We start from the raw sequence: 24442 nt of genomic DNA on the forward strand, positions 1-24442 counted from the left end.
GGCAACCTGCATCGAGCTCTCTGATGCTGCAGACAAGACAGCTAAAAGCTACCTTGTTAGCACAGCTAAAATAGTGGCTGCAGCAATCCCATATCTGCATGTGGAAAGGGATAAAAAAAAAAAATAAATTAGAAAGTCATTAGCAGTGTTGTATCTAGTTGATTCTGTGATTCTATGGATAGACTTAAGGGCTAGCCCAGCCTGGAAGCTGCCTGGGGCAGTGCCCAAGCAGTAATGCCTTGGCAGCAGGGCAATGCTGCCCATCTCAGTTACCTCCCAGCTGCCCAACCTTGACTTGTGCTCACTGGCACCTAAGCAGCATGTAGGAGGGCACCAGCCTGATTTTGAACATGTACAAGATGAACATGAGCAGACAGTGGGCGCTTGCAGCCCAGAAAGCCAACCGTATCCTGGGCTGCATCAAAAGGAGCATGACCAGCAGGTCAAAGGAGGTGATCCTGCCCCTTTACTCTGCTCTTGTGAGACCTCACTTGGAGTATTGTGTGCAGTTCTGGTGTCCTCAACATAAAAAGGACATGGAACTGTTGGAACAAGTCCAGAGAAGGATCACAAGGATGAGCAGGGGACTGGAGCACCTCCCATATGAAGACAGGCTGAGAAAGTTGGGGCTGTTCAGCCTGGAGAAGAGAAGGCTGCGGGGAGACTGCATAGCAGCCTTCCAGTATCTGAAGGGGGCCTATAAGGATGCTGGGGAGGGACTCTTCATTAGAGACTGTAGTGACAGGACAAGGGGTAACGGGTTAAAACTTAGGGGAATTTTAGATTGGATTTAAGGAGGAAATTCTTTCCTGTTAGGGTGGTGAGGCACTGCAATGGGTTGCCCAGGGAGGTTGTGAATGCTCCATCCCTGGCAGTGTTCAAGACCAGGTTGGACGAGGCCTTGGGTGATATGAGTTAGTGTGAGATGTCCCTGCCCATGGCAGGGGGGTTGGAACTTCATGAACTTAAGGTCCTTTCCAACCCTAACTATTCTATGATTCTATGATTCTAAGATTTGTCTCTGCAGGACCACAGTAGAGAAAATTTTGCACAGTCTTTTACTGACATATGTTGGTTTGATCTTGCCTTATTATTAATTATGTACACTGCTAGCCCACCAACTTTTCTTAAGTACCAGCCTGACTAGCTCAGCCATTTCCTTGAGATTATGGATTAACAGTAAAATATATATAAAACTCTTAATGCCTAACCCCACAAATTCACAAGGGCCTCACCTCCCACCCTGCCAGAGTATTCAACAATTTCCTAGGCCCCCATGCTTTCTACAAGTCTTCAGGATTCAAAGGCTTTTACTGACACAGGTCACCTCTAACACTGAGACATTGTAAATAAGAGCCAGCTCTTCACATGACAGTTAAACAAGCAAGTGGGGGTGGAAGACAGTCAGAACTCATGAAAACCAACATCAAGACAAATGATTTGGCTCTGTCACAGCAGACTGAGTTCTCTTCTTCTCCTGTCCCTTTTCAAAATTTTTGGTAAGAGTAAGTCTCAGTATCCCTTTGCACTACTATCTCAGTAAAGACTGTCATTTCAAGACTCGGTGGTTTGAACCATACTTGTTTTATCAAGCTACAGAAGGGATGACATGAAACCTACTGCCAACCACACTGCAGCCAGAAGCTTGCCCTTGCTAAGCACTACACACTCAGCAACCCCAGCCCGGAAACACTAGCACCTTATTACAGTAAACATGCAAGGCCTCATTGCTTAATAAAGCTCACAGAGGAACTGGTTACTAAGTCTATTTACACAGAACACAGCCAATATACTTGATCAGTAATGTCAAAAGAAAGTGTTGGTTTGGCAGGTTTTTTTTGTAGTAATTCATTAATACCACTTGCCAAAGCACCTGTGTCACTAAATAACTGAGGAAAATTGCTCTTATGTGTGACCACATTAAAGAGCCTTTTTTCTATGAAAATGCATTGTAAATTCACAGATGTGAGTAGAAGAAGATCTACAGCATCACATTTTAGGATGAGTGAGATGCAGCTAGAAATCTGACCATACCATCATCGCAGAAGCATGCAATAATCTCAGAAGACTTTAAGGTTTTGTTTGGGAGCTGTCAGAGTATGGGATGCTGGAAAGCACTTCAGTTCCTATAAAACATGCAAAAGCTAAAGTCAGACATAAAATGAATAAACTGGTCTACTTACAACTTACCACTGGACTCGGCAGTGTACTTTCATGCATCCTGCATTTTAGAAAAAGGGATGTGTCTGTGGCGAGGGGAGAGGGAGGGTGAGGAGAACTGGAGAGCTTTGCAACAGAAACACATCTCAAGAGCTAGATTCCAAGCCTCTTATAAAGACAAGGAACTATTAAACCAAGAAATAACTAATCCCCATAGACAGCATGAATAGCAATGTGTGGTGACAGCTGACAGAAATACATGCATTTGAGCTGGAAAGGTGCGTTTGCTCACTACCTGTTCTCACATTCATCTGGCTCCTCTGCACCAGTTTTCAGACAAATAGTTTTTGAGAAGGATGCTCCTGTACCAAACGCACACATTAAAATGACCAGCATATTCCCCACAAGGAATAAAGACAGAGAATGCCTGCTCTCTAAAATATGAGCTTTTTTGAGAAACCAGCTATTTCAGTAAGTTTTTTCACCTTCTCCGTACAAAACATTTTTTAACTTCACTTGAACAAGCAGTCCTGTAACTTGTAAAAATCTCTCTCGCCCACAGAAGACCAGATGTCTAACTTCAGCTTTCCTCATAGTAAGAACAAAACCACCCAGGGACAGTTGGTTTCAATGCTAACATGTCAAGAGTTTCATGCATTAGCCTGTTGTTTACATAAACAACTTCCTTTAAACAAATGATATTTTACAGGATTATGATGTATTTACTTCAGAAGAGTCTAAAGAGCCTCTTGAGTAACTACCACAGAGAAAGTATCACCACAGAAAGCATACGGCTAGGCAATAATACAAGTTACTTAGTTAAAACAGGCGATCAAATAACTCTATAGTAGAGCAATGATATAAATAAAAGCACAGACATAATCTTGTGCATGTTTGTTTACTTCTAAAATGCCAATGCTTTGAGTCCTAAATCACATACTGTTAGCATTACAAACCTACACCATGCGTTATTTGGAGGAAAAAATACCCAACCAAAAACCACAACCCAAACCAAACCCCAAAGACCTAAACCCCAAATACTTTCCTTTGTGTTTGTTATTTTAAGGAAAAAAGGGTCAACATGCCTAGGAAGCTCTCCTTGTGTAAGCCTGCAGGCAATTTTGTTCTCATGTCAAGTTCCATTACGGGCCACATTTGTTGAAATGCAAACCAGGGAGCTTTGCCTGGTGAACAATTTACCACAGTAGAACTTACCCTTTCGATAAAGGCCCTAAATGTGCATGCCTATGAGAGTTAAGGTTCCCATTTCCAGTGCTGAATAAGCTTAGGAGGGACTGAGTCTTCCAGGACAGCTGAACCACTGGGTACAGTTCCCCTTCCTGCACACTCTGACAGATGTGTTTTAGGCCTACCTTTAAAAAGAACACAGTTTCTTTCACATTTCCTAAGCCTGGGCTCACTTACCCCTCAGGGGAAATGACAAGGACCAGCTCCCCTCCTTGGCTGTGGGATAGGTGCCAATATGACACAGGCACTCCCTAGACCATGAGCATCTCCTGCTGCCCTCCCAGGGATCCTGGCCCCTGGGCCTTGTGGCTGAAGTTTCCCTTTCCTGAGACTCAACAATCGAAACACGAAGCTTTGCCAAAGGCTCCAAATCGAACTGCTCCAGACGTAGCTCCTCCTCCGGAAAGCAAACACTGGATTAACTCCTCCACCCCGTTCCTTTTGACCCTGTCTGGCCTGTTATCAAAGGAAAAGCTTCTCCCACCAAAACTCCGAATCTTTACTTCACCGGGATCCCTTTCTCCTAATCTCCACACTTTTACTCATTGGCTGCCTCTAAGAAAGCTGCATCTCTTCAAAGCTGCAACTTCCTACAAAGAAAACAGATAAGACGTCTCCAGGACACAATTACTCTTTCCTCAGGTAATTCCCACATGATAATTTCTCATGATCAAGGTAATCAGAGATAATATTCCTGCATGTACCAGCTGTCAGCCTCCTCTGCACAGCAGCATAAAGTACAACATCCCAACAGTCTGACAGACACAGACCACAAAAAACAACAAAAAGCAACCTGGAATGCAAGACTCTGCCATTCATTTGCCATGATTTCATGAGTCAGAAAATAGCTCTTACAAATATAAATGTCCACATTCATCCCACTGAATGTTAATTTTTGGATTCAGACAAAATGGCCTGGGGTTTAAAGAAATGAAAATCAACAGCCAGTACCAAAATGAGCACAATTCCCTGCTTAGAGAAACTATTTGTTAAGTGTCATTAAATCCAGATAAGCATAATTTTATTAGCTTCAGATATTATGGCTAATTATTTTGTGTTGTGTCCAATAAATATTCAGCTGAATAGTATTAGCCTACTGCCCACATTAAACAGGACAATGTTTTGGAGGAACCAGCAAAAGGAAATACTCTGTGGTGCAGGGTGGTAGTGGGGTGTTTAAGTGATACTCAAAGCTGCTGAACACCAGAAACGCTCCCCTGTGCATCCAAATTCCCCCTGTAATTTTCAATACACCAGGTAACACAATATTTACTACCACAAAGCCATACCACAGTTCAAAAGAGACAGACTGATCCTGGACTGCAACATGTTATTTTCATAGTTATAACTCTACAAAAAATTACAGTCATTTTAATGCAACACAGGGATTAGGTAAAAGCAGCTATGTTGAATCTGTTCTGTCAATTGAAGGAAAATGAGTTTTAACATTAAGACTACACCTTGAAATGAAACATAGGGACTGTAGCAGATGGCATATAAACTGACATTTGCACAGCACTTACAGAATAAGCTCAATTGTGTGAAAGTTCCTTAATAAAATCCCACTAAAAATAAACTACTTAAGAGCAAAAGAGATTTGGGGGTGGAGGAAAATGACTCAGTAGAAGGACTTCTAAAATGAGAAACCGTTTTTGAAAACATGAAAATAGAAAAGCTGCTCCAATAAGTAATAAATACTGAATTCCCATCTCAGACAGGAAGAAACGGTTTTGTATTTTGGGAACTGCTGAAAGAAACAGAGTGCAGAATTGCTTCGGCTTTGAGATACGAAAAGAACCCAAATCTCCAAATAAGTTTATGTGGAGAGATACAAGAAATAGAAATTAATGAATCTAGACTGTAAAGATATTAAACAGAAGACAGAGCTGGAATAACTTTGGGGAATTATTAAAAACAAACAAAAACCAACCAAACAAAACACACAAACCACCCTAAAATCAACTGCAGAAAAGCAAAGACGCAAAATATTCTCTGTCACTCTAGGCACAAAACAACTCTATAAATGAATAAAGCATGAAATTTATTAGAGCATGAAATTGAAATTAAAAGACCAAAGAAATATATCTTTATCCAGGTGAAGAAAGTAAAGGAAATCATCCCGAAGAAGAGTCTTTTTAAAAGTCGTAAAAAGACAGCAACTGTGAAAGCTAAAAACATACTAAATAAATCTGTGTTTACCCTCATACCCCCACCCATCTGCCTGAAACCAAAACAGAGATACCCAGGGAAGATATAGGTAATTGATTCAACCAAAGAATTATTTTGTCATCAATCTACAATTGAACTCGCACTGCCCTCAGATCCAGATAAGAAAGAACAGTGAAATGTGTGCTACCCAAGAACTCTCTCACAAACCCATTCTCAACAGTGTTGAAGGGTCACTGGTAATACTCAAACAATAAGAAAAGGTGCGTCAGGCTCACCTACAACCCTTGGACCCAAGGCTTTGTCTGTATAGCTCCTTACCCATATCTTGTTTCTACTGAAAACATGGTATGTTCACAATCAACAAGTTTATCAGAATGACACTTCTCCTTCCTCAAGCTGATATATTTACTAGAAATTAAAATGTTTGTAGATTTCCTATGTTATAAGTAATAAATACTAAGTATAAATCATTTTACCTTCAGGCTTTACATATGCTAATGTAAGTGCTGGCTCAAAACACCTGGTGCTACAAGTGGTTAGAAGTCAGCACCTATGCACCAAAGCACTTCATTCACAATCAAACCCAGCCCAAGCTTCTCCTGTGAAGACCCATGCAGCACATCTGGAAAGAGCTCTGCTCTTCCCACCAATAGTCCACACTCTCTCTGTCCTCTTCCTACTAAAACCCAGGCTGTAGTATGTTGCAGAAAGCATGCCACATACTTCAGAGAGCGTTTGCATCCTGCCAAGGCTCTGGGCAGCTCTCCCAAGGTTCAGCATCTTTTCATCACCAAAGAGGATGAGTGAGTCCATCCAGCAGGGATTTCTACAGCCAAGAACTGATGAAGCAGTGTCTGAGCATGCTTCCTAGACTGTGAGACCAACTGGAAAATACCCAGATTTTATTTTTTTTTTTCCCTTCTCTTTTGAAATCCCACTTCCTTCATCAAGTTGCCAGAAAAAGAAAAATTCCTCTTTTGGGAGGTAACCATTTCTTGAAGAAGGGGATTGCCCTTCCCTAGGCTTACACAGCTCAGCAGCAAACTCCACCAATTGCTACACAAACCCATGAAGATGACCCAGCCTCTGCAGTTCTGGTGCAGAGATAAAGCAAAACACAAGAGGCCAGGCAATTGCTGGAAGGAAGATAATCTTTTAAAAACTTGATAATCTGAAAGTATTTCAGAAGAAAGTGGAAATACCTTTAATACAATCAATGTGTGGAAGTAAAGGGCTTGGCTCCTTGGACAGAAGGGAGACAAAGCATGTGTACAGGTTCTCTTGATCAAATTCCACTCCAATGCCTCTCTCACTGTGTATTTAACAACACAGAAAAGATCTTCTTGGGTTTTAGTCAGTGACATGAATTTCTGTCCAAATCCTGGGAGGCCTTCTATAAAGCCTTTTCAAGTTCAACTGTTCGCATACTTAGGAGAAACCCCATGTCTCACACCATCTCTTCGCTAGTAAAGTGCCTGAAGCACTTTTACCACAGACTTCAGTTGCCTGAGGATTTCTGAATTTTGCCTGCCTTGGACAGGAAAACAGAATCCATTTTACTGGATTTTTCCTTGAACAGTAGCCAGGACTGTAGGCATGGGAAAATATCTTTGCACACTCAAGCACTAAAACTGTCAGTGGACAATTGGGTGACACCTCTTCCCCATGGTATTCAGAAGGAGAACAAATCTGGTCACTTTTAGCACCTAGATCTTGATGCATCTTGTGATGCTTGATCACATCAAGCATCTAGACTGTGGCTGCACAACAGACTAGGTGTATTTCCCTTGCCTCTTTTCTTTCTAAGTTACTCCCTCAGACCCGAAATCTAAACTCCAGGAGTTCACAAGTTTTGCCACTGTTTTATCAGGTCTCAGCATACAGTAATGTGTGGGGCAGGAGACTCTACCCAAAAGCCCCAGCTAACCCTGGGAAGAGCAGCTCTTCTTTAAGGAAAAAATAAAACCAGTGGTAAGCTATTAGTTGTCTTATGTCCCACATAGCAGCGTGAGGTATCTCCAGAGAGGAGCCTTCAACACCAGAGCGAGAGGAAACACAGCGTCCAGCAGCCTCAGTTCTGAGCAATGAGAGCCACCAAAGCAGCCTCAAGCCCTCACCAGGCCTTGCCCATGAGCCGGCAGCTCAGCTGATGTGAGCAGTGACTCACAGGGGGGAGCTCCAGGAGGGACCTTTCCAACCCTAACTATTCTATGATTCTATGTCTTACAGGGTGAACTAGTTTTCTTGAAACTAAGATGTTGTCTACTTGAGGATCAGAGGCTGAACCTTTGAGAAGACAAAGGCTGAAAAGGAATTCCACAAAGGTGTCCATCCTACCAAAAGCTCTGAGGTCCCATGACAGCAGCTCAAGCAGGACCTGCCGATTTCAGGCAATTCTGTGGGTAACTGCATCAACCTTATTTCTCCAAGAACCTCCCTGGCTACAGCTTCCTCTCTTGAGACAGTTTGGCTTTTAATCTAAGTCTCATTGTTTTTCTCTCATTTCCTGAACTGTGATTCTCTTTGCAAAACCAGTTTTGGCAGGCTCAGACAGAGGTTTCTCCAGTGCCAATGAGCCAAAAGGCTTTGTCATCATCCCATAACTGACACGAAGTATTTACCAAGTGGTGGCTCCTTACAAATAATCCTTTTCCTCTGTTCATTTTTCATGCTACTAAAAGCAAAGCATCCCAATAACCCAGCTAAATGACAATACTTACAAAATATGAGAGCCGTTTGATATCAAAGTGCACCAGAACAGGGCAAAAAAGGAATTACAGTATGCTCTCCACATATACTTCAGGAGTTTGATCCCAAATGCTCATATCACATAGAATACCTTTCCAGTATAGCTTGCTAGTGGGCAGAAGAGACCAAACAGAAAAACTGCCCCAAACAGTCTGCAACAGCAATGCAGTCTCCCGGAAAGTCTCAACAACAGGACCCTGCAGCATAAAACGTTGTTTCTAATGTGAATGACTGGAGAGGAAAGAAAAAAAACCTACCAACCCTCAACAAACAGCCTTCAACAACAGGTGTGGGGGGAAGTACTTCCATTACTATCTCCTCTCCCCAACACGTATTCCATACAGTTTAAAAACTGTCATGAAAGCAAATTTCAATTGAGAAAGGTTTTGGAGAAACACAGTCAGTGACTGTACACAACTAGGTTTGAACAGACATAGTCCTTCTTAGCTATTTCTGCTCTTTGACCATTTGTTTCTGGTTTAAAGACTTCTTCCAGTAGCAAACATAAGCCTGTCAGGGACACTCCACTGTGACTGAAAGACTGAATACTCCTGTAGACTGAGTATATTCTTCTTTCACTACTATCACTACTACTCTACTACCAAGGTTACTTTTTTTGACTACTGAGGACTTGTCTCAACTAGATCCAGATGTTATTGGGCTTTTAATATGAAAATCCGGAGAACCCTGGAAAGTGCTCAGGTTTTGGGGAGAAAGAAGGTTTATTTTTGGTTTTATCATGAATTTAAACTTTGTGAGGTTTCTTCAAAGCATCGTCAGCTACCTGGTTCAGGTTGGGTAGCCCAATAGAAAGTTACAGGAAAGACCAAGAGATTAGAAGGCAAATTTCTCTCCTTCCTCCCCCTCCTCCCCCTGCTCCTTTTTCTTTTTTTCCCCTGCTTTACAAGTGTTATCTGCAGAGTAGGTTTAAATGAAACCTCAGACTGGCATCTTGCTAACCTCAACCACAGCTGGCTAAACCTTTGCAATACTGCTGTCCTTGGCACCCACCAAGAGAGCAGGCATCAGTTTAGCTAGTTAATTACAAAACAGTGAATCTGATATGAAGAACTAGATCTGTTCCACTGTCTTGATCACTGCTTAAAAGACAGTGTTAATTTATCTCTCTCCCTTGTACTGCATTTACAGTAGCAAGCTTGATATCTCAATCAGGGCACTACAACACCACAGAAGCTGCTGTGCTTGCAGGATTACATATGCCACACACGGAGGGTGCCTTTGAGAAAGAAGTGCTACCACTTCTACAAGATGATGCTTGTTTTAAAGGGACCTCCAAGTTTTTAAACACACACCAAAACATCTCACACCACTTCCTTATCAGGAAAGGCCCTTTTTCAGTTGCTTTTTTGAAATAAAGATAGCATATCGGAGAGTTGCCAATGCCATGTTAATATAACTAAGTTAAAGAACAGTTCAAACAATTACTGTATCCCCAAAAATGTCTCATTGCACTCACCTGTTACACACAAACAGAAACAGAACAAAAAAGAGTTCATTACCTGTATTCAAATCAATTGGATCATCATCTGTCTTCCCCTCATTTACTGACTCACTGCCAGGCTCCCCTTTACGATTCATTATCTTTGAAAAGCCACTCGAGAGAGAGGAAAAGATGCCACGGATGAAATAGCCCTGCTGTTCAGAGTCCACCGAGTGCACAGCTTGCAGAAATGGCTTTGCATTCCTGTCCCCAATGTGTGGCACGGGTTCAGAAAGAGAGCGATTGAATGGAACCCGAAATGGTCTAGTCCTTGACTGGAAGAGCATCTCTTTTGGATCTTCGTGGAGATCATCAGCACTGGTAGCACCCACACTAGAAGAACTTTTGGCAAGACTTGGATCACTGCATTCCCCTTTCAGGCTGCAGGAGCCCTCTTTTCTGCTTATCCTCCAGGGAAGACGAGGATGTGTCTGCCACCTGTATGCCCCGAGAGGTTTCTCTGGGTCAGGACTCGCTTGTTTATTCATCTTCTTGCTTTTCATTTGGTGGTACCAATGATAGCCCTTCAAGGTACCAGCATCTTGTTCTGACAACGATCTTCTGAAAGTCCTGGGAGAAAGACTATAGTGCTTTTTGAAAGCACTCATTTTCCACTCCTTTAACTTCAGTGCTTAACTTGCATCCCTTGTTGCTTAATGGTCACATAAACATAGTTCCTCACTCACCATTTTAAAGCCCCAGTTGCTTTGTTCACCACTGTGAACTGCAAGACAGCAGAGGTTCTTCCTGAAGATCTTGAGCATCAATCCCAGAACCAGTATTTCTACATCTCAATAAGAAGGATGTACCCTTACCTATAGCAAACTGACTTCTAACGGTACATGAAGCTTTGCTATGCTTGCTGCTGCTTCCTGCACTGTCACATTTCTGCACCAAGCTTTCAGGAAATGACTAAAAGAGCCCAGCCATGAAAACCCACAGTGGTGCTCTGCACCAATCACAGTTCACTTTTTTCAGTCCACATTAAAGATTCGGTTTAAAAAAAAAAAGAAAAGAAAGAGAATACTTCAGTTGAGTCACAGCAAAGAATGTGAAAAGTGTTAAAAAATTGCAATATTCTACTGAGAGTTAAGTATGTTATGTTCTTAAGTAGAACTCTCTCTGTACATATAGTTAAGTATAAAGAAATACACAAGAGAGTGTGTATCAGAGGTATGTTGTATCACTTAAGAATACCTCAGAGTTGCCTTTCAGAGAGAGGTAAAACAGGCAGATTCACGAGAACCAAGCTCTGAAAGCCCCAGAGGAAGGCAAAGGGGAGGAACAGAGTAAAAAGAAATGCTGTAAATTAAATGTAGTGAGACTGTAAATACACTGAAGGGAAATAAGTAAAGGGGAGGAGAAAAGAGACAGAGAGAGTGGGTAGGATTTCACCAAACAAACCAAAGCAAATGGAAGGTTTTGAGGCATGATCCTCTGGCAAACAGAAGAGCAGGCAGACTTTCCTTGTTCTTCCCCCTCTTTTTCTTTTTTTTTCAAAAAAATAAAAATAAAACCCCAAAACTCAGGAGAATAAGGTTTTATTTTTATAAATCTAGCTGGCATAAATGAGATGGAAAAAATAGTCCTATCTGCTTAACCAAGAGGAAAAAAACCCCTCGCCTTCGCTACAATTTAAGAAACAGCTGACTATTTTAAAATCTCATAAAGAAAATATCCGCTGGTGAACTTGAGATTGTGCTTGCCAAGTTTTAGACCAGAATACTTAAATCTCAAGTCTACTCAAATCCCTGAAAATAGGGGGTTTATAAAGGAAACGCTGACAGACCCTTGGCAATCAAATGAAAATGAAAACTATTTCTCTGGTTAAATAAAATGATAATCTGGTGTGGCAGACCAAAAAAGCTTTACTGACCCACTATGGGATCTTGCCTTTAAGCTAGGCTGCATCCATTAGCCAAAGTACATTCCTGACAGTTGCAGATGCAAAAACTTCCTTACTTATGTATATATATGGAAAAGGGTATCACTGCTCCCTAGAAGAGGAATGGAAGTACCCAAAGACCTCCATCATGTCAAGAAATAATTCCTCTCTTTTCAGATAGTTAAGTTACATTTTCCAATTAGAAGCAACAAAACCTACTATGTAAAGTCATGATGTTTAAGAATTCACAACAAATAGCCTCAGAAGCAAGAACAGCTCAGACACTGCAATGCAAGCTCTTGTGCTTTGCAGGAAGTCATGCTGCCCAGAGTGCAAGTCTTAAATAATAAAATGTACCTAAACAAGAACTCGGCTACAATTTCCACCCACAGCAATGATCTCTCAAGGAAGCACGAGGAACAGTGAATATGTGCAAAGATTCAAGTGCTTCCATTGTGGAAATGAGACATAGAATTCACCAGGAAAATTTAGCTTGCTCTTGTCTTCCGTTTCTTGATCCCAGGGGTTGTTGATCACCCTCTGATGCAGTTCACCTGGTCCCATAGACTTTCATGGGTTCAACTCTCACTTGACCCTCATCCACTGCTGGTAGTTTTTTCTCCTCGATCCCTTTCACCCAGCACAGAGGCCTGGGAGTCTTTTTCTGAAGGCTGAGGCAAAACCAGCATTGAGGACCCAAATTTTAAGTGGGCCTGCTCAGACCACCCACCCCTTTCAGCAACAAGTCCTCATTTTCCTTGTTGAGCCTTTTACTAGTAATGTGGCAGTAGTGCTTTGAACAAATGCTTTGAATTAGTCAGTCTGGTAAAGTAGGGTTTATGGAACTTCAGAAATAAGTACAAATAAATTTAACAGATGACGATGTGGTTCACTTAATGGCACAAACCATAATCAGCCAAGAAAACTGAGAATGTGAAATAGGTTTCTGGTCAGCTTTGCAAGTCTTGTTTGTACAAGTTTCCACTAGCACATCTACATCTACTTTTGGTTTGGGAGCACAGAAGGGCAGGAAAGGACAGAAAACAGAGACAGTGCAGAAGCTGAAGTCATCCTCGGATTTGCTCGCTGTAGGTTTCCAGCTTGCTAACTCCCATTGAAATGCAACAACCAAGCTGAGCATCCATACAAACCATGTTTTGAAACAGTGTTTTAAAAGCACTTACCTGCCATATCAGAGAACTCGGCATGACCAACAGGAATGACTCAGCTCAGATAACAGGACACCAGCTGTGTCAAAGTTATTCCGAAGCAGAGACTTAGCACAACAGCACTTTGGACAGAATGAAGCTTTAGGCGAGACACTGGTCTTTGCATGAGAACAGGGATGATCACCAGGACTGCTCTCCTCCTAACTCTCTTTTTCACCAGTACCCTGCAGAGACCTGACTGTATAGAAAGATCATTTCACCTCCTTCCCAATACAGTTTGCATTGTATCAATCACTGGCTTACACAGACCACCCATTTCAGCAAGAAAAGCCACATTAAGATCAACCATGTATTAAGTTACAGCACAAAGCAACATGCAAAATTAGTTATGTGTTAACTTCTACTTAAAAATGTTTTTACTGGTGTGGCCAGGGGCTGGACCACAGTTCTGTACAGACCTAACAATACAAAAAAAGACAGGCTTCAATAAGCACTCAAAATGTAGTCCAGAAACATCAAAGTCAGTTCAGTTTAAGTTTGAATAATGTTAAGAAGGGTCTTCACTTCTGATTTCACTTTTGATTTCATGTTACCACTGCCCAGATGAATGCATTTCATGATCAAAGAAAAGAGTTATCCAGCTGCCTTCACTTAGATGAAATTTCAGTGTACTCTGCAGAGGGTAAAATGGTTATTCTCAAAGTGCTTCTAAAAAGGCATACAAGGCTTACATGTTTATTGACATAAACTCACTGATACACAAGTTTGCTTAGTCTACTAATAAAACAATTCTTTTAAATTGCTAGCTCAAAAATTTTAGCCTGGGCTTTGAGTCAAACTGGACTCTCTCTTACTCATACACATAATCAGTACAAAGATCATGCCCAAACAAACCCTTCATCTCCACTAATTCAGTGCCATGGAGATAAAATTGGTCAGTCTTGGCTCCAGCATTTCTTGTATACACGTAACAGGCAAGCAAGTAATTAATGTAGCAGAACATTCTCCTTGATCTGCAGTCCAGTTACTCAAGCGAGAACTCAAGCCCTTTCAGAACAGCAGTTTATCTCGGGAAGCATTTACGTGGTTTCCCTATCACAAAGAAATCAGCTTACAGGAGTGACTGCTAACATGTTGGCTGTGTGAGATCCCTAACTGAACAGAGCCACCCACTTAGCTGTCAGCAGGTAAAATAATTTCAGTGGAAGAAAGGAACTTGTCAATTAACTTCAGAAAATCTGGAATATTATCTCCTGTTTTTAATACCTTCTGCATAAAATCATGATCCTCAGCTAGCAAATTTTCCTCAGAAGAAGTTTTTCTGGTAATGTTTGCAGTTCATTGTGCCAAATCATTCATTATGGGTTTTTTGAGAAAATTACTATTTTCTTCCTAACAATCCAGTCATTTAATCATCCAATTTGACATGTTTAACGGCATATATGTCACTACTCCTAGATATTTAAGTAATTTATGCACATATGCAGATTTGCAATGTTGGAATAGAACTGTATTTCAGCTTTAGGATTATATTGGGAAAACAATCTTTCTTAACTTTGTAACAACATTTCACATAAAATATACACAAGCAGCATTACATTTTCACTGAGCATATGAAGATAATTCTTTGGCAACAGCCTCCTGTGTGGGCACTCTCCATCATTCAGCTTTCCAAAAAAAAGCTACCCAGTTCTGCTACATGAAGCTTTGGAAATTCCTCTGAGTATCTGCTGTTTAATAAATACTACCAGCCAATTAAAAAAAAAAAAAAAACCAAAGGAAAAAACCTTTGTTGCCAAGCAGCTGGAGGGAGAACCTGTCTCTGATGATAAAAATTAATGTTTAATGCTCCTTCGCTCTCTGAAAGCTGTCTGGTGCTTGAGTAAAGGCACTACAATGTGTTGAATTTTAGTTCATCTTTCACATTGCTTATATTGAGAAAAGATGAACTGAAACCTCCTGTGACTGAACTACTCAATCTTAAATTAGTTTTGGATGAAGCACAAACTTACCAGCTTCTCATTTTTTAAAATATTTGCCAAGACATGGAGGGGGGCAGGAGGGACAGAAAAGAGTTTAAAAAACAAAAAAAAAAAACAACCCAAAACCCACGAGAAAACCTAAACATTTATTCACCACACTTAGGTTTTCAACCAAGTCCTCTCTTCTAAATCATAAAGACAGCAGGTGAAGAAAACACCACTTCTGAGAAGATCACAGATTAAATCCCCAACTACAAGCCATCAAGTGAGTTCTATAAGATGCAGAAAAGTAAAACAAATTGCACCCTGCATCCTCCCCAAACAAACCAGAAGGGATGCAGTCAGGCAGGAATCCTCAGTTCTGCAGTCTAGCTTCCCTTAGCTCCTTCCCCTTTCAGAACTAGCCCAAAACTCACCACACTGGAACATCTCATGAAGGAGTAATCAATACATAAAGCTGCGAGCATCACAAATGTCTTCCAATTGACCCAACTTGACATGTAGCTAAATAGCATAGCAGATGAAAGATTTTTCCTTCCCTTTAAATTAGAGACTTTTCAAAATATTAAGTTTTGTTTATGCAAGGCTAAGTAATTAATGACCTAACATCCCCTTCCCATCTCCTATCACCACGATGCATCTGTTTCCCCCTGCAACATTTCCTGCAGGTGGATATCACTTCTCCTTGGCTCAGTACAGACTACTTGCACCTGACTTACTTAAATGCTTAATATTTAGTGCATGAAGTTGTGCAGAGGACAAATGAAACAGCACCTTAAAAACTGTTGCATTTGGGATTCCAGAGTGACTGGAAGAGTGAGGCTTACTGGAGTGTGAAATCGGCATGGCTGGAATACAGATAAGTTGCCAAGCCCAAATTAGAGTTCCCAAGAGCAAAGCTGACACATTTATCTTGCAAGCTTTGAGCTGGCAACGCATATCAGTGACCACATAGAAAACTCATCTGTCGCAGATAAATCAACAAGGTATGCTATTTTCACTATCACTATGCTGAGACTGAAGTGCATCTACGAGCAACAGCAGTGGTGATACCAGCACATTTAAATGCCAGAGAGCACCTCATTTTCCTGATCTGAAATTTCTGTGCCAAGGCATGCTGTAAAAGTTATACCAGCACTGCCCTGCGCTTCCAAGCCAACCTTTCGCTATAGGCAAAGCTGCAGTGATGCAGACTGACTCTGCTCTGCATTTGCTATGGTCTAGCTTCTGAAGGCAGGTACTGAAAAACTTCAAGATTTCCACCCTCTAATTCCATGGCAAAACTTAAAATCATAGAATAGTTTGGGTAGTAAGGGACTTTCAAAGGTCATCTGGTCCAACCCCCTGCAATGCGCAGGGACATCTTCAACCAGATCAGGTTGCCCAGAACCACATCCAGCTTGGCCTTGAATGTCCCCAGGGATGGAGCACCCACAGCCTCTCTTGGCTACCTGTGCCAGTATTTTACTACCCTCACTGTAAAGAATTTTTGCCTCATGTCCAGCCTGAATCTCCCCTCTTTTAGTTTAAAACCACTACCCCTTGTCCTATTGCAACAGACCTTGCTAAAAAGTCTTTCTTACAAGCCTCTTTTAAGAACTGAAAGGCCACAAATAAGGTCTCCCTGGAGCCTTCTCTTCTCTGCTGCTATAAAATCCTGACTTGAAAGTCTCCTGACTTCATTCTTCCATGCTGTTCCTCTGATCTGCATAAGAAACTGCTATAGCTCTGTCAGCTGAACAGAGAGATAATATAAATTTATGAGATGCTGGTTTTTGGATGGATGCCAGGAAAAGTTAGCAAGAAAACCCCATTTCAATACAAATCACAAATAAACCTGTAGAACAGCGATGCCAGACTTTAATTTCACTTACAATCTTTCGTTGTTATTGACGACAAAACACAACTCATGCCAAGTTTTAAGGGCCATAAAAATGTACATTTAAAAGCTAGCCAAGTGTGCACGGCAGTTAAATTAGCCCACACACAGCTGCAAGCAACGCCACCCTGAGCCAGCCAAGTATTTTAGCAACATGCACTGGTGCAAATAAACAAATATATAACCTGAAGGTAAACACCCTGACAACTACTTTGCAACACAGAAAGTCGTAACAGTTAAAAGACCTGTTTGTAGTGAGTGGCACCACTTGCCTGACAAATTCTTAGAGATTTACTAGTTTTCATGAGGCAGGCAAGGCCTCAGCCCTGACCGGTGACACAGCTGCTCCCACTGGTCTGGCTGCTCCATGGGCTTTCCACCGTGCCAAGCTGTGAAGCCACTGACATAAGCGAGGCTTAAGGTGGAAGGAAACCCTCTGGAGCTGCAGATCCCCATCAGCTTCAGCCCCTGAAGACGGGCAAGTGCACTGACCTCCCTCACAGACAACATTTGCAAGAGCACTGTGTAAATAAAGAAGTGCTTATCCCCACTCTGACATCCATTTCTTCACCATTACAGGTTGGGCTTGGCAGCATCTGAAATACCATACACAAGCTATTGATTTAGGTTTTAAATGCTGCTTGTTTTTAGCAGGAAAATTACCTTTCCATCACCCCACTCCTTTTCCAGTTGAAGTACTTTGTATTTGGGGGATGGGGAGGGAAGGGATTATTCCTGCAATCTTAAAGCAGGGGTTTACCAGCAGAACAGAGTTCTACAGCTAGATGTGGTCTCTGTGTGCATCAAAACAACTGCAGCTTAAACACTGCAGAGAGAGCAAAAATAGTCATAGTACATAGGCATGTTAATTGACCAACATGTCAAAAATGGCCTTGGTAACCATGCCCAACTAGCAGGTGCATATATTCAAACTTCCCAGCCTTTATTTCTATGTAACTGTAAAGAAGCCCATCCTCAGTGCAGACTGTTGCAAAAATAACACCTACCAATTGTAGTCTCCACAAAGGATATTAGGAATTTGGCTTACAAGTTCATTTTGTACATTAAAAAAAAAAATATTAATTGCTCTAACTCTGTTGGTCTCATTTTGTCCTGCTCTTCTCTACGACAGAGTGAATAAACTACCTTTAGTTCAGCAATTCCTTCACACAGTATTAGCTTTGCAATGTTTTCAAATGTGCCTTCTCAAACACTGGAAATCCTGCTGTAAAGCCAGCTAAGGTAACAAACGGTGACCGCTAACTGACAACACTCTCCAAATCATTACCAGTGTACTTTTACTAAGTACAGGAAGGAACTAACTTCAGCAACATCCATCATTATAATTCTTGCATTTACCATATAAACACCACAAGTAACAGAAATACTCTCTCTGCTGTCATGACTCTTACCCTGCGTTAGTATTAAGTAGCAAGACTTTGTGGTAGCTCAGCTAGAAAGATGGGTACCAACACAACATTAGCAGAGAGGTTTCTCCAATGCCCTGTGCCAAACACTTACCTGTTCTGGTGCCTGGTTTACTGCTGGAAAATGCCAACAGGCAGGCTTGGGGGTTTCTGTAGCCAAACTAACAAAACTTTATAAAAAGTCCAGTCCATAACAACAAAGGGAACAATTAGCTCACACAAACCAAAACATACTTCTGAGGTATCTAGAAAGACAGGTACCACTAAAGACAGACTTGAGTTGCTGGTTAGCTTTACATCCAGTCTGCACAGGGGCTCATGATATCCAGTGGTGTGCTGCTGGCTAGACTGGACTAGAAACAGCAATGTTTTTAGAACCTGCACACATGACAGGGCTAAAGCATTAGCCATTGAGGTGGACACTGGGTGATGCACATACAACCAACCAGAAGGAAGAACATACAAATCCAGAATTATCCAAGGCTCTGAACGTAGGCAGGGAAATTCCTTGAGCTGTATGAGAACTAGCCTAACAGCTGTCTAACAGCCCCTTCAGAATGTTGTATTAATCTTAGCAAATTGAAGTGCAACAACTGACAATAAATCAGTGACATACAGAAGTTTAACATTAAACCTTGATCTAAATGGAGAAGTGGATCACACGGAGGAAAGATTAAATATACCGGTAACTCAAAATGCCAGAAGTTTGTCATTAAAATGTTTAGTAGCAGCTTGGAAAGAAGGTCTATGTAAAATTCTAGTTGCTGTTCCACTAACATGGAGAAACTAGTTAACAAAGACCAAAAGAGAAGGAAAAAAAGAGACTGGGGCAGAGGAGTGGGGGGCAGAGGAGAGCACTTATGAAATTTATATGACCTTCTAAGCAGAAGAGTTCTTTCTTCACAAGTTGTCTGTCAGGAACAGTCTTGAATGACTGCAAAAGCCAGAAGTCAGGGACAGTGATGAAGTGCTGAAATGAAGAGGTACCTTCTGCCAGCCTGAACCGGCTGCGAGCCTAGCGCCAGGGCTGGAGGTTTCACAACTGGCAACAGCATGAAGTGCCAAAAGATGAAGCAAGGTGACCTGTAGGCACCAAAACAGCACAAGAGGTGGGGAAAGAAAGGAGCACGCCCTCTTTGACAAAATCTATTCCCGCATTTGTAATTAAAAGAATTATTAGAGACGCCCAGGGCAGGACACTGCTTGCAATAACACCATGTGATCTCTGAGCCTGAATGGAGAATTTAAATGAAAACCCTTAAAAGTTACTATTAAGATGTGTCTGGTGGTACATGTACTACCACAGGAGGTTCATAAGAGCTATGTATCACCAGAGGAGGCTCTCCCAAAAGAGAAAGACATAGAATAATTCCAGCTGTTGAAGGGAGAGGAAGGAGGAAGGGAAAGAGGTAAAGAAGATAATTTCTCTTTTGAGAGACTATTTAGGGAACAAATTTGTTGTCCCTAACAAATTTAGGGAACACATGCATACACTTGCTCACTACAGGACAGAAAAATAGATCTGAACATTTTAAAAAGGGATTTGCACAAATCACAAGTCACTGCATCCCAGGCAGAGGCCCCAGCCATTAAAGCTGTCCTGAGGACTGCTGTCTGTGTCAGCTGGACAAGAAGGCTGAAGCCCAGTCTTCAAACAACTGCACACAACATCACGCCATGCCCACAGCACAAGGACTTAATTTCTTGTGTGTGTTTTCATTCATTATTATTGTACCAGAGACTACTTCTCCTTCAAGTTCCAAAATTACTTTAGTTTTGTTTCATTAGGTCTGAACACTAGCTTACCAGATGACAGAACTGCCTATTTCTGAGGTCAATCCTTTTTAAATTGAACATGCAAAGTCCCATTTGTAAGTCTGCACAAGCAGCACTTCCAGCAGACAGCCACTGTTCAGCAATCTCTTTAAAAAAAAAAAAAAACTATATTCCCAATTATTTCCACTGAAAAAAGTGGAAATTTTAACCAAAAGGTTTAATGGGACCAGGGAAACAAACAAATACAAACCACCACCGAAAGAAAACTCCCTGAACTGCACATTCTTGCATAGAGCAAAGTCCTCTCCAGCTGACATTTCTTAAATGCTTTTATTTCAACCCACAGATGATTTTGTACAAGCCTCTTTAGGGTGTTACTATCACAGCCATCACACCTACAAAGAAACTAGCTTTCAGAAAGAAGCCACTAATTGTCACCAGAACAAATTACTGGCAGCCCTGCGAAATGACCCACCAATACCTAACTGCAAGCAACCAGGGTCATGGGAGGCAGCAGTTTCAGTAAAGATACTTTTGTCCACTCTCTCTTGATGTGCAACTATTGCCAAAATGTTTCTTGATTAAAACCTTCCTTCTCAAACTCCTCCATGAGCATATTTCAAGGCCTTGATGTTTACTCACTTAAACAGTAAAAGACAAATGGAGCTGTTATTTGCTATTTTTACTCGGACCACACTAGCACTGTTAGCAAACTATGCTCCATCCTCACCAAGTGACGCAGAACTGCTGTGAGCAATAAAGTCCAACTTTGAAACTGTATCTTGAAGTTTCAAGCCAACTTGGTAACAAGTCCAGAAGAATTTGCTCAAAATATAAAACACAAAGCCACTTAAGGTTTTATAAATACATAAGCAACCACCAAAGCTAGACTAAATCAGTGAACACGTATACTCCAATTGCAATAGATGGGATGGCACTCGTACGGCTTCGCTTAGTGCCTTATAAAAAGGTTTTTACACATATGAAACACTCATATACCCATGAGACATAAAATCAGGATGTAATCAAATCTCCACAGTTTTATGTACAAATCCCTCAGGACTTTAAGCTGCAAAACCAAATGTGAATAATTGCATCTATTTTCTAATAAAGACCATGTGCCTCAGGAGTCAAGTATGCAAGCTTTCAAGAGCTCTGCCTAATATTTTTGGAGGTATTTCTACTTCAAACAGGCAATGTAGTTAAGCAGATAAACACTCACACGTATCAGTGACCTTGCTTAAACAATGTACCAATTACTGTGATAAATCCGGCTGCCAAATCTAAATATAAAGTTTTGGGATAAAACAATGGAGTTTGAGTAGGAGACAGACTCCTCATATTTACTGTTTACCTAATTATCCAAAAGAATGTGCAATTTGGCCTCTCTCCCCTTTTCAGGCTGCATGACCACTTTCCCACTCAGAGCCAAGACAGCTCTGGCAGTTACTGGAAACGCAGCGTGATCCGGCACATTTGATGCTACGAGTGCACTTGGTGCAATTTCAAAGCTTGCATCACAGTTTGGGTATGTGCATACTCTGCTTCCCCCAGACAGCCCCATGCCTGACACTAGGCAGATAGGCACCACAGGGCTGATTCACAGCTATAGAAACAGGGATTTATTTATTTACTGGGGGGGGGGGGGGGGGAACAACGACAACAGACATGGGGAATGGGGGGTGACAGGGAGAAAAATCCTATTCAAAACTCACTCTGAAGTTTCCAGCTTCTGGTGCCCAAGCAGGAAATGAAGAAAGAGGGGAAGAAAGAGGAAAAAAGGAGGAGGAGAAAGTTCTTTTATTCAGGGTTATATTTTTAGACTATTACTAGTTTAGTTTTGTCATTGTGCTACAGAAACCAGACCTGTGTGAATTAATGCAGCATGATCCTTTCTAATTTTTGCTAAGTCCACACTGCAGTATTAACCTAATCTTCTTACATGGGAGATGGCAAGGAATTTTCTTCCCCCATCCTACTGTATACATCCAACCATACATTACCTCTTTCTTCAGACCATGTAGGAACAAGTAGAATTCACCCCTTCTGTGTTGGGAAACAAAACATACTGATGACACTGAATCTGAAATCTCGATTTGTTTTGAAGCATAATAAGGTAATGCGATTTATAGCCATAACGTCTGGGAAGGAACACCGCCAAAATGCTTTTCCTTCTTGCTAAAAATACCCATGACTTAAAGTGCTTTTGCCCTTCTTGATCTATTGATATTTATAAAAGTAAAGCTCAGCTTTTAGGAGAGAAATCTGTGCCCACTATTCCCTGTTTTATTTTAGTTCCTAACAGCTATGTGGCACATTTATTCTTATTGTTTCAAACTAAGTTAGTTCTAACTTGATTTGGGGTTTTTTTAAACAACTTTCTTCTCTCCACAGGTGTCATTGCTAGGGGTATTGTCAAACAGATTTTTTTATTTCCTCTCTCCATGCTTGCACAGCACAGACCAAACCCATTTGCAACTTCCCTCCCTAGATGCAAGTTGCCGTGCATAGATCAATTATACAGAAATACAATGACTTACAGTAAAGAAATCATTTGGGAAAAAGCAAACATATGGAGCTCAACTTACTTATAAATATCTTCAAAAAGGAGCCTGGAAACATTCCACCCTGGGCTGGCGAGGCACAAGGCAGAAGTGGTGGGGAGTGGCAAGGGAAGAGGCAGACAGAACAAGGATTTTTAATTTTTTTTTTCCTTAAATTTTTGTTTTCTTCTTTCAAAAACAGGCCAGGAAATCCTCCCATTTCAGCATTCCCAACACCGCCACGTTAGATGACTACAAGGCCTTTGCTTCCTGTTCCCTCCTCACTTCACAGCAAGGATGGAACAGGGCAATGCCTATGTCAGATCGCAAAGGGAATGCTACAAACAGAGAAAAAGCCCTGTAGGTCAACTCTGCACAAGCCTGGGGTTATGTTGTGTGTGCGGGTAATGTGCAGCTTCTTATCCCATACTAAACACATATCCGTTTTTTCAAACTATGAAAATCCCGATCAGGTCTTAGGGTCAGTAAAGCTCCTCCTACACTCCTCACTTCTAAAATTCAGATTAGCTGGCCAGGCCTCCTGCAAAAGCCGACTCCCACTTATTGTCACCCACTGGAAGAATTTTAGAGTAGAGATGGTTAAAAAGGGATGGAATGACAGAAGCAGAAGACCCAAAAGCTCAGAACAACTCTCTCCCCACTTGCTGTAGGGGGAGAGAGGGAGGCAGGGAACCAATTAACTCTGCTCCTACTCACACCAGATATGGAAATGTAGTACAGATTGCAGGGCACACTTATAAGTCTCTTTTCAAACCCAGCTCCCATTTCAGAGTGGCTTTGCCCTCCTGCATCCAAACAGCAGAGTAAGGCAGAAACAGCTTAACACTAAAAGGTGCTGGTGGCTCAGGATTAGCACACAGTCTTGGGGCTCAGGGAGAAGTCTCATGCTTTTACCATCACGCAGTTGGCAGGATCTCCAGCAACAGGGACATGAGGACAGCTGAAACCAAATCAAAATCAAGTTTCTCCTCTCCAAAAAGCTGTCAGGCATACCAAGTCCTTATTTTATATTCCTGACTGTCTAAAAAAAACTGACAGAAGAAAACTGATTATTACTGTGGAATAAACAGGAACAGAGGGAAAAAAAAAAAAAAAAAGAAAGGATAAATCAGAGCTTATCTTCTTAAAATATAAACCCCTCAAGGAATATAATTTGCTGCAATTAAATATAAAAAGGCAATCCTCAAGATAAGCCTTAACAAATCACCTTAAGAGTTTTTAACAAGCTGTGGTTTGGGGGATTTTTCAATGCATGTATTAGTGTTTTAAACTGACCTGTCAAACCTACTTCTGAACTTCTCACAACTGATGACACAGAAGCCAGGACAAAAAGTGTGCAAGATAGTTCTAGGACCACCAAAATAACTTTCAATAAAGAAGTTTAGAATATTTAATTCTTACACCAGCAAGAAGTCCCAGGTCTCGGCTTTTATCATACATAACTTACCGAACTTCTGCAGAGCACAATATATTCATCTACCAGACACAGCTATGTCAACATGAGAAATTCAGTATCCTGCCACCCTGACTTAGGCTCTCAAAAGAAATTCTTGATACCAAAATGCTTGAAAAGATCTGATAATGCAATAGATATTTACTGTCCTACACTAAATACACCATCACTTTTACACTTACCCTTATTGACTCTTTAGATGTAAAAGGTTATTTTAACAAGCTATCTTTTGAGTTTAACTTGCCTTTCATTTCTGGGTCAGTAAAGTTTAGGTTCAGGTTCTATCTCCTGTGCAAAGAAGGCATGAGCTCTTTTTTCCATATTTTCTTACTTGCCTTGTCCATAGACAAAGATGTTCCTCAACCAACTGAGGAGTGGAATGCTCTGTTCCCAGAGCACATACACATTCACTGTGTTCTCACAAGATAGGGTGTAAGATCTCCCACACTTTCCACTCAAATCCCAACTGTTTTGCAAACTT

At 41.3% G+C, this 24442-nt stretch overlaps 1 protein-coding gene across 9 annotated transcripts in view; it reads right to left on the minus strand.

Moving 5' to 3' along the window:
* Positions 1-24442, minus strand: part of RASAL2 (RAS protein activator like 2) — a 185506-nt gene that overhangs the window by 115881 nt on the left and 45183 nt on the right. For 3 of the 9 annotated variants that reach the window (XM_061452027.1, XM_061452026.1, XM_061452024.1), the window contains exon 1: positions 9846-10719. The exons of 4 other annotated variants lie outside the window; for them this stretch is intronic. In XM_061452027.1, coding sequence (XP_061308011.1) covers positions 9846-10434 — 589 coding nt within the window. In that variant the 5' untranslated portion in view covers positions 10435-10719. Of the gene's footprint in view, positions 1-9845; positions 10720-24442 lie in introns of those variants that run through there. 2 more of the 9 variants (XM_061452025.1, XM_061452028.1) reach the window with 2 other exon arrangements.

The sequence above is a fragment of the Pezoporus flaviventris genome, unplaced genomic scaffold (assembly GCF_033815535.1).
Source record: "Pezoporus flaviventris isolate CSIRO_AGI_PZ_B2104156 unplaced genomic scaffold, CSIRO_AGI_Pfla_v1 ptg000013l, whole genome shotgun sequence".
Taxonomy (NCBI): domain Eukaryota; kingdom Metazoa; phylum Chordata; class Aves; order Psittaciformes; family Psittacidae; genus Pezoporus; species Pezoporus flaviventris.